At 34.9% G+C, this 11,315-nt stretch overlaps 1 protein-coding gene across 2 annotated transcripts; it reads left to right on the forward strand.

Moving 5' to 3' along the window:
• Positions 1-1,871: 1,871 nt before the first annotated feature.
• On the forward strand, positions 1,872-5,702 carry LOC110904009 (protein MRG1). Of its 2 annotated transcripts, none has more exons than XM_022149815.2 (11): positions 1,872-2,102; positions 3,576-3,629; positions 3,796-3,809; positions 3,894-4,033; positions 4,208-4,243; positions 4,346-4,386; positions 4,544-4,642; positions 4,724-4,803; positions 4,893-5,062; positions 5,197-5,281; positions 5,361-5,702. In XM_022149815.2, exons 1-11 carry the CDS (start codon positions 1,899-1,901, stop codon positions 5,449-5,451), a joined length of 1,014 nt encoding a protein of 337 aa, XP_022005507.1. In that variant the 5' UTR covers positions 1,872-1,898; the 3' UTR covers positions 5,452-5,702. The 2 variants fall into 2 exon arrangements, with proteins under 2 accessions (XP_022005507.1, XP_022005506.1); XM_022149814.2 differs by having other exon boundaries at positions 1,873-2,102; positions 4,541-4,642.
• Positions 5,703-11,315: the final 5,613 nt, after the last annotated feature.

The raw sequence follows: 11,315 nt of genomic DNA on the forward strand, positions 1-11,315 counted from the left end.
GATTGTTTGAGTTTAAATGACTAATTGTTTGTATTGGATGTAGGTGAATCATCTTGATAAGTGGCATAACGTTGGAACAGACACACTATCTCACAAGCTTCCGCTACGATACTTAACTAAACGGGTCAAAACTTTTGATGGAAACTTCTTCGTTTTGTTTAGTCTTATGTAAAACTCAACTTTAAAAGATGTCGAAACTTTTGAAGTTTATGTTTATGATGGATGTTTAAGGATTTGGATGTAAACCTTTTTGTAGATCATCTCGGTTTGTTTATATCGATGTTTATGGAAAAATTTTATAAGTTTGATGTTTGACCAGTTTCGTTTTCAGGGTTTAAGTTCCTATGTTTGTAATAAGAATTTTAGACCTTACAATTCAGGGAATAAATCCCTTAATGGACCATCCCCACCCACCAGTCCAACCAAAATCTAATCTCTTTCACATTCCCCATTTCACATTTTATTAATTGTCCAACATTAATATTATATTTTCAAGTTCCTTACCAATTTTACAATGTTATTCCAAACACCCGAAATGCCCTCTTTAACTGGTAAATATGATGAAGAATGCATATGTAACTGTTGCCGTAATGGCTCTACCCCATACTGATTCCTTCTCATGTTTATACCGACACCACCATTTTAGTAATAGACTAGCATTCATATTCTTAAGAGAACCTAACCCCAACCCTCCTTATTCCACCAGACCCAAAACCGGAGTGAATATATAACATAGAAATGAGTTTATCTAAAATCTTATCAATAATAACATTTAATTCATCACTTATGTTGTTTGAATTAACTCAATTAAGTGGGATTCAAATTCTTTTTTTTTTTTTTTTTTTTTTGCCAACCACACCTATACAATGGGATTTGAATTTAATTTCTCCCACTTGTGAAACAAATATTGCCTGAATAAATATTATAGTGAGTAAAATGCACGGATAGTCCCTGTGGTTTGATGAAATTTCACCTTTAGTCTCCAATTTTTCAAAATTACATTCTTAGTCCTTGTGGTTTGACAAGTTGTTACTAGGATAGTCCCTAAAGCGGATGGAGGTTAGTTTTTCTGGTCAAAATTACACTCTTAGTCCTTGTCATTTCAAACCCACTTAACCAGAAAAACTAACCTCCATCCGCTTTAGGGACTATCCGAGTAATAACTTGTCAAACCACAGGGACTATCTGAGTAATAACTTGTCAAACCACTGGGACTATCCGAGTAACCTTCATCCGCTTTAGGGACTATCTAAGTAACAACTAGTCAAACCATAGGGACTAAGAGTGTAATTCTGAAAAGTTGGAGACTAAAGGTGAAATTTTACCAAACCACAGGAACTATCCGTGCATTTTACTCTATTGTAGTAGTTCGATGACTAATGAGAACATAACGTGTGATTCAGTGGTCCAGTTGTTTAACCAAACATATATGCATATTATTGTATAAGTAACACATAAATAATCATCTAAAAAAAGAGACCACTCAATATAATTACAAAAGTATAAACCTATCACCAATACGTTTTATTCAAACACTTAATTAAGAAAAGAAAATCACTAGTTATTGGCTTATTGCTATCAGAGTCATATAACATTTTCTTATTTAACTTTGACCAAATTATTTTTAAATATTAAATAATAATCGAAATGAATTAATTATCAACATGACCCGATTCAAACAACCATTATGCAATTACTATATGTGTGAAAATTTAAATCATACGATATCTTTTACATTAAATGATGTAATAACATGTAATCTCGTTAAATCTCATTACATTCAACAATATGTAACGGTAACATTTCTTATATACTTATACCCTCGTTATTTATACAGTTTACAACATAGGCTTATTCACCAAAACAAATATAATAATTAAAAAAAAAAAGAGAGCAAAATGCAACCACAACACCGCCAGCGTAAACCACGAAATCAAAAAGAGGCGGGTTTAGCTTTACCCCGAACCACCAGAATGGCGACTTCGAAAGACGATTCCGACAATTCTGCCGCCAATCGCCGCCGCGCTAACTCCAACACCAAGTTCTTCGATGACGCTGAGAAAGTTCTCGCGTATCACGGTCCTCGCATCTACGAAGCAAAGGCATGTGCATTATTTTCACTCGATCTATCATTTTTGTTTCTTACGTAGCGGTTAATTTTACTTTTATGCGGTTGAGTTTTTGTATGGAGAATTCAATCGAATCGAATCGAGATAATGAGGACTGTGTTAGTTAGAATAGATTCAACAGAGCTGTATGTTATTGTTTGAAGAAATCGCATTGGATTGGTTTTGATTAGTTTATCTGGATTGATTTGATTGCTAGGGTTTCTGAATTTGTCTATACGTATAGGACGATTGTTGATTGTCGTAAATGTTGGTGATGAGTTTGCATGTTTGAATGATAATTTATAGGAATTGTGATTTGTATTGGAATGAAATGATTTAATCATAGGTTATTGACTTGTAAATAGACAAATAGGTTCTATTATCGATCGGAGAGTTTTATTTACTTTTATGCGGTTGAGTTTTAGTTATGGAGATTCGATAGATAATGAGGATTGAGGAGTGTATTAGAATATAATTATAAGTTTATATTTGAAGAAATCTTATTAGATTGGTTTTGATTAGTTTATTGAATATATCTGGCTTAATCCGATTGTTAGGGTTTGAATATTTAGATGATTTACACAAAGTTATTGTTATGTTTGGTGAATTATATATTTGAAATGAAATGTTTAAATCATAGATTATTGACTTGTAAACAGACAAACAGATTCAATCACCGGATTCATCGCTGAATTTTTAAGTTCTTGCAGGGTTAATTGAAGTTGCATTTTGTTTTGTTTGTTTTCAGAGGGTTGATTTGGTTGTGTTTAGTAATGTTTTGGATGATATGTTAATCGGTTATGTGAAACAACAACCTAGGTATATGTTTAATAGTTAATTAGTTAGTGTTGAAGTTCTTTAATGTTTGAAGTGGAACAGAGGATGCTCATTTACGTAGACAATGTGAGCGTCCGTGTTGTAAGATTTACGCGCGTGATTGGGATTAGATATGGTTTATCTATATGACGATTCATATGGGAGGGGGGATATACTTATACATAAAGCCTGAACTAGTGTTACCATTTATGATTTATGATCTAGTTTACTAGGTTGGATTGTGCGTGTGGGGCGTGTCGAACCTAGCGTAATAGTTAATTGTTATCTCATGATTAAATGACATGGTAATTTTGACTAGGATCGTTGTGGTTGTAGGACAGACCATATAAACTATGTGACGATTGCCTCTAGTAACCGTGATTTGTAATAGCATTAAAGATGTCTTCCAAAATAGGTAAAGACACTACAGTGGAGAAAATCGTACGGAATAATAAGTACTACAGATACTTGATGATCTCGCGATTGAAGACACACATACATGTTTCGTGTTTCATGCACTGACCATGCTGCTAACCCTAGTTTGTGATTGCCTTTTAACTATGCTTTATCTGTTATTACGATTTGCCATGTGTTTCATGTTACATTTCATCTAATATCTTTATGTGTTGTTTTTGTTTTTTAATCTTGTAGGTACTAAAATCCGAGATTCGTAAGAATGAGTGGAAATATTTCGTTCATTACCTTGTAAGTTTCAGATTCCACAAATAGTTTCACCTCATATTATTGTTGACCTGTTAGCTTATTTTCTCAACAGTGATGTAACATGCTGTTAGTGTCAAAAAGTCTTATAATGTTCATTAGTGTTTATGCTACAATACTAACTGATGGACACCTTTCTTCTGTTTTGCAGGGCTGGAGTAAAACGTGAGCATTTTTTTATTCCGCTATACTTTGCTTTTATAAAAATTATAAAGGTTCATCGCAAAATCTTGTTAATATTGGTGACAGTTGGGATGAATGGGTTGGTGCTGATCGGCTGATGAAAAAAACACCCGAAAACGAGCGTAAACGGCAAGCACTTGACAAAAAACAGGGCGTGGAACCTAAGTCAGCACGCTCAAATCAAACAAAGTCAAAAATATCTGACGGTATTCTCTCAATACTCTCAACTAGTTCTTTCTGTAGGTACTTCAGGTTTAGTTAAGTACTTTGCTTTTATATTTCTTCATCCCATTTAGGAATAAATGTAGCTTATATTTATTCTTCAGTTTTTTTAGTTTTCATTGAATATAACGGAAGTCTCGTCTTTTCAAACTTTACAGATGCAAAGGCGGATAAGGACAAGGTGAAGAGCAATGGTATATCCTTCAAACTTTCTGCTATTTGTTTGCAAATGTTTTACTTTCAAAACAACGTATCTATAACTATTCTTTAATTGCCTGTTATTTGAATTATTATAGGGGCAAAAGGCAAGAAGAGGAAGCATGAATCGAGCGCTGAGGTATTTTCAACTTTACATCAAATCTTGTGCTGTAATGTATTTGATTCTACTATTTTAGTCCCCGTGTTTCATATTTAAGTTCTCCACTATACAACACCAGTAAAACTTCCAAAATATGAAATCTATCTCACGAACATGTGTTGTTTCGGGACAGAAGGAGAATGCAACTTCTGCAAAACTGGTAGCCATTGAAATTCCAGATTCTCTGAAACAGCAGCTTGTTGACGATTGGGCATTTGTCAACGAGCAGAATCAGGTAAAGTGTCATTTTACTGCTACGTGCTTTGTATTCTTTCTGTTATCCCAATTGCTATTGAAAGTAAATTTATTCTTGCAGCTTGTTAAACTACCGCGTTCTCCAAACATTGATGATATATTGAAAAGTTACCTTGAACATAGGGCAGAGAAGGAGGAAAAGTAAGTACTATTTAGTCAATCTTCAGATTTAACGGACCTAAACAAATCCCTTTTTTGGTGTTTAATCCATAATAATCCGTTGACTACAGGATGTCAGATTCAGTTGGAGAGATTTTGAAGGGATTAAGGTGTTACTTTGACAGGGCCTTGCCTGTTATACTTTTATACAATAAAGAGCGTGTACAATATCGCGAATCAGTTAAAGATGATGTTTCTCCGTCAAGCGTATACGGTGCTGAACATCTGCTACGCTTATTTGGTAAGATTCTTTTTTAACCAGTCCTCATTATGGTAAATAAGTAAATAACCAATAAATCAGTTTAAAACGACCTGTTTGATAGATCAATGATTATAATACATATATATAATATAATGTGCTATTTTTCCATGCAGTTAAGTTGCCCGAGTTATTACCGTACGTGAACATTGAAGAGGAGATTCTAACGTCCTTGCAAGAAAACTTTCACGACTTTCTCTTGTAATACTCTTCACTCCCGTTATTATTGATCAGTCACCTTATTATTTGACCTTATATTTGGCACTTTGTGTTGATATAGGTTTTTGGAGAACAACCAAAGCTCTTTTTTTCTTTCTTCATATGATGATGATGATGATGATGATGACGACGACGATGATGATGATGAATGAAGAGTTTCTGAAGCTTAAGTAGGGAGGGGTGAAATGGGAATTTCACTCTACCACCTCATTCAACTTTATTTCACAGTCCACAAATACAAACACTCCATGTGCCAATTTTGTTGTGGCTATAGCTTTTTTCTTTTTTTAGTCATAATTTTCTTTTTACAATGAGTTATCAACCCTGGTTAATAACCATGTGTTGTATAGTTGGTTAACATGAATGTCATGAAGTTTTGGTGATTTTGCAGGTTGTTTGGTTATTATTTTCATCTTCTTTAGTTTTCCAATTCAAAGAGCTTCTTCATTTTGCAGCTGACTGCTTACACAGTAGCTTCAGGTGTCTCGTTCGACCCATTTAATGTTTGAAATAGTCTATATATGAGTTGTGTTTTAATCTCAATCGGGCTATTAAAAAGTTAGCTAAAAGGCGGATGAGTGGAATGTCTACTTTTAAGTGAGAGCACTCATGATAATAGATGGGCTGATTTTGGTAAAATAATGGTCCCAGTGTGGACACCAACGTAACCGATGCAACCACCATTATGTCAACACTGACTGATGCAACCATTACCTTCATCGATGCAACCACCACTATCAGCATTGTCGCTACTGGCGCCATTGTAGAGCCTCTCCGTTAGGGTCTCCACCGTCAACACCATCATTGCCACCGCCAATACCCTGTCGCTGCAGGCCACCATCTTTTCCACTGCCAATACCCGAACCAAAGTGATACCTTTTAGAAATAACCATACTGATCCAAATTCATTCACTCGAACCCCTTTACCCAACTGCCAACCCGTCCCCGCTCGCACGTTTTACCAAGCATATCTAATTTTAATACATGCACCTCTTATGTTATTATTATTTCAAGATTCACATTAATATTTTAGAAGATATTGTTTATGCAATATGACCCGGCCCGTTTAAAATATAACGAACTATGGTCTTCAATTTCTCATCCACAAGAATAAAACATATTTAAATGCATACTTAGGATTAGGTCATACATAGGAAAGATTTGTCCACTCTATAATCTTTTTTTTCATCACGTGACACTTGCACTTACCTCACTACCATGTGAACTACCTTTAGCCAAAAGGTCAACGGAGATGTTAGGTCAACCCCATGAAGAATCATAAGGTGTTAGATGACGAAAAGGGCCCATCTTGTGCTAAGGCAAAAAAGAAAAGTGTCACCCTTTTACTTTAGGTCACAATTGCCAAAATAATTGAACTGAAAAACTATAAGTAAATTAAATTTTAGTTGGTGTAAACTTCCGTTTTGCTCCCTGTGGTTAGGTCATTTTAACGGTTTTGCTCCAATAGTTTAAAAATAGCCATTTTCCTCCCTGATCTTTCGAGTTTGTCGCCAGTTTGCTCCCTAATCTTTCGAGTTTGTCGCCAGTTTCCTCCCTGATGGAGTTAGAGGCTGGGAGCAAAATGAAGATAAGTTAGAAAAACCAGAGAGGAAAATGGCTATTTTTAAACTATTGGAGCAAAACCGTTAAAATGACCAAACCACAGTGAGCAAAATGGAAGTTTACTCTTTTAGTTGAGATAGCACTACGACTCTTAACAAGTCATCGATCGTAGTTTAGGGCCGATGGTTGTAGCTAAAAAACCACTTCACGCTACCCGTCCCTTAGGGTCATTTATAAATAAACCACCAACCATCTCAAGACGGTTATAGCCGAATTAGAGACAAACACTCGAAATTTAGTTTGAACTACTATTTACTATTCACATGAAAGACTCGTTATTAAACACAATAAATTTGAGTAGGGTTACAAATCCTTTATAAAATGCACTTGAAATGTGAGTTTTGTTGTCGAGTGTGATATTAAACACACAAGATGTGCAAAGCCTAATACTTTTTAAAATATGGGGGAAGATATTCGGTTGGTAAACTAGGTATGAGACTGTACAAGTTGTGATATATAACTATTTAAAAAGGTATTTGATTAAGTTTTTGATGTTAATTGTTAGACTATTTAAAAAGGTATTTGATTAAGTTTTTGATGTTACTTGTTAGAGGTAACTACCACGATTTATGCTAATGTGGGGCTAGCCTATTTGGTAAAGACTTTTATCTTTTAAGGGAGATCTTGGGTTCAATCCAAATCGAAAGTAAGAAGTAGTTTAGAATTAAATTTGATGTAAATTAGAAGTGATTAAGTATTTCCATTCAAAAAGAAAAAACTACCATACTTTATGATTGCTTGTCCCCTCTATCAATCATTGTAACCAATATGTTTTCACTAGAGAACTTTTAATGTTTTATTTTTTATATATAATAATTATAATACCATATTAATTTGTATCTTTTTCTCTCGTCTTATCTTATGTTTTGCAATACAATCATTTATTCATTTTATTTAGAAAGATAACTAGACATAAAAACTTTAAGAATGCAATATTTTTTGATTTAAAAAGAAAGGAAAAAAAAAAACTGATACTAATGCGTTAGGCAATAGGCATATATATACCTGAAATATATTAAACAAATAAGTTTAATTCATTCGATTCAAGACACTTTCATATTCTTTGTCTTTTCATATATATCTTAACCCTTTTACTAGTCATCTTTCTTTAATATTAATGCGTTAGGCTTATATATTATTGCATTTTTCTTTTTCTTAGCTTGGACATATATACATGTTTTTTTTTATAGGCAACTGATCTATACAACACAAACTTTGGTGTGTGCGTCTCAAATTACAAACAGTGGCGAAGCTTGAATTTTTCGGTCGGGGGGGCGAAAACGTATATACCAAAAGATTTCTATAGAACAGGGGGGGCGAAAACGTATATACCCACAAATTTCTATACGAAAACTACATATATAACACTACTGAGCGAAAAATTCGGGGGTACGGGCGCCCCTCCCCGCCCCTCTTATCCTTCGCCCCTGTGTACAAATAATATTTTTGTTAAACATTCACACATCAATATAAAACATGTATAGCATCAATTTAATAAGCACCTATATGTTATTTATGTTGCAATCAGATTATGTCCAATATCTTCATGCTCCATAGACATTATGGACGATGTTTAGGGAGTGGTTGATGATAATTATGGATCTTTAAGGCACTAGCGATAACTTAAAGGCGCAATATCCATCATTCAATATTTCAAAGCTCATGTATCCATCGTCCTTATGCTTTTTACAAGTACAACAACAAATGAATTTTTTGGTTCTATGGTTTGTGAGGTATTCTAGTTGGTTAGGGTCTCTATAATATAACAAAGCTCCGATATGTTAATCTTAATCAATATGTCCCCGATGTGATAATAAAAACACATCACAAGGTATGATTCGTCTTTTAACATGTTTGTACCAACCGAGATCTTGTCATAAACTTTATTTTGAACTGTCGTAAATCATCTTAAACTCTCATTGACCATCGATGCATCTATCAAGGATCATCGACAATGCAACACATATATAGGAATCCTAACAGCCATTGCAAAACATAGACACTAGATTGCCGAGAATGTGTTGACAAAGAAAATATATCATAATATTTATAAAAAGGTTTAAGATTACTACATAAATATAACGAACTGCTCCCTTGCACTTGTGTTTATTACCGGATATGTCATTATATTCAATTTACATTAATTATCTTTGTTGGCGAACATAATTTCCTTGATGGACAAAGGTTGATGGTTGCCCAACGACATGCAAAAACATAAATAAATCTTACATCCACCAACCATAACATTTAATAAAGAATATGTTATATTAAATGCATAGCATAAATACTTTTATTTTTGTACGGCCAACGAATCCTTTAAATGGGCTATTAGCGAAATTCACCACATCGAGATACACCCGTCTACGAACCGAGGAAAACCCTCACGGCCTCACCTAGGGCCGAAGCTCGTGAACACTCGTCCAAAAGCACGACAGTGCGGTGAGGTAAATAATAGGGAGAGCATGAATTAAACTTGGGTCCATAAAACACTAAGTCTCTCCCATACCACTCCACCACCACCTCATTAGCACATAGCATAAATACTAAAATAGTGAAACACCCAACCTCCAAATTAATTACCATACACGCTCTTGAAACAATTTTGAAGACATTGCCTTGAAATTGTATGAATGCATAAATAAAAATAGCAATTTCCCTTAAAAGCAAATATCAAACTAGTTATAACATTTGGATAATCGATCTTTTTAATATTAAAAGAATTATTATGTTGTGTATAGTTTACTTAAATTCATCATATTACTCTAAAATTCGAAGGTAATAAAAAAATTTACACACTATGCCATTGCTTGAGGGTCGATCTCAATCAAAAACCACAGTGGATCGAGAAATGTGACACCATTGATGCATGAAAAATAGATTATTGAGTAAACTGCAATTTTACCCCCTGAGGTTATACGTGATTGACACTCTGACCCCTCCCAGAGAAATTTTGCTGTCTGACCCCTCAACTAATGAGAAACTATGCAATATTACCCCCCGGGTTAAAAATTGTTTAAAGTCAAGCTAACTTATTAACGGTCAAAGGGTATTATTGTCTTTTCCACTTATTTTTTATAGCTTACTCAAGAAAACACCCTATATAATAACTTAAGTAAACACCTTACCCCCCAAGTTTCCCCCATTCCCAAAACCTTCCACCGGCGATCTCAGCTCAGGCGAACTTCCCACCGGCGGCGACAACTTGTTCGATCACACTACAGCTCATACAAAATGCCGATCTCCTCGACGATCAGAGAAATGATGACCCACATGTGACAACTCGAGTTTCCGACATTTCACTTTCGCATTTATTGCACGTTGACTTTGACTGGTTAGTTGTTTGACTTGTAACTGTATATGTTGTGCTATAATGAAACGCATTGTGATTATTGCATGTATGTGATTGTATTATAAAATGAGACTTATTAGAAAAGCATTAACCGTTAAACACATGAAAGGATCTCGACGAAACGGATTGTGTTTCGCCATAAACACATCCGACGAAACAGGATTTGTTTCGCCACCTGCCTCTCGACGAAATGGATGTGTTTCGCCGAGCCCGGTTACGCCGAAGCCCATTACGGGCCCAAAACGTGAATGCGTGTTTAAAACATGAAACAGCCTCAGTTTCACACCTTTTATCAAAACAATCGAAACCCTAGAGCTCCTTTTCTCTGTGACGGCGATCTTGCAGCCCCGAAGCCCCGAAGCCCCGAATCGATCAAGTTTTATCCCATTCTTCGTGGTTAGTGTTTAATCCTTGTGTGACCGTTTGATTTTATCTTTGTTAACTGTTTTTGCTGGAAATCGATGAGGTTTGATGCTAAGCAACGGTTGTGTTCATGTTTGATTGTGAATTGTCTATAACAATAAGATCTATATAATCAGTTATGATTTACGTGTGTTGAGATTAGAATTCTTGAATATGATGTTGATATTATTAAATCTATGAAAATGCCTTCATGCAATGACCAATACATACAGATTGCCTAAGGTATCACATGATTATGTTATGCTATGATTAGTAATCAACGAATATTGATGAGTTGCTGAACGAAATTCTATATGATGATGACTGCATGATTTTCGTATGATGATGATTGACGGCTGTTAGGGTTTTTGTATGTAACTGTTGTTGACGTAACTGAATAAATGACGAAACCAACTCACGGCGAAACAGATTCGACGAAACAAAATGTGTTTCGTCGGAACCAGTCTCGACGAATCAAAGGTGTGTTTCGCCAAAGGTGTCAACGACGAAACGGGTGTGCGTTTCGTCAAAGGGGCTTAACGACGAAACAAAGGGGTGTTTCGTCGGATAGATAATTTGCACAGTAACTTGATTTAACTCCGTTAGAAGTTAACTGGATTGATTAACTGCTGTTAAGTGATA

This window comes from Helianthus annuus, chromosome 14 (assembly GCF_002127325.2).
Source record: "Helianthus annuus cultivar XRQ/B chromosome 14, HanXRQr2.0-SUNRISE, whole genome shotgun sequence".
In the NCBI taxonomy this organism is placed as follows: Eukaryota; Viridiplantae; Streptophyta; class Magnoliopsida; order Asterales; family Asteraceae; genus Helianthus; species Helianthus annuus.

What these genes read in the sequence shown, in the direction of transcription:
- LOC110904009 (XM_022149814.2), top strand. Translation starts at nt 1,899, where the DNA reads ATGCAACCACAACACCGCCAGCGTAAACCACGAAATCAAAAAGAGGCG. An exon ending in AAAGTCAAAAATATCTGACG is followed by an intron (nt 4,034 to 4,207) that starts GTATTCTCTCAA and finishes CAAACTTTACAG; the next exon opens with ATGCAAAGGCGGATAAGGAC. An exon ending in AGGGCAGAGAAGGAGGAAAA is followed by an intron (nt 4,804 to 4,892) that starts GTAAGTACTATT and finishes CGTTGACTACAG; the next exon opens with GATGTCAGATTCAGTTGGAG.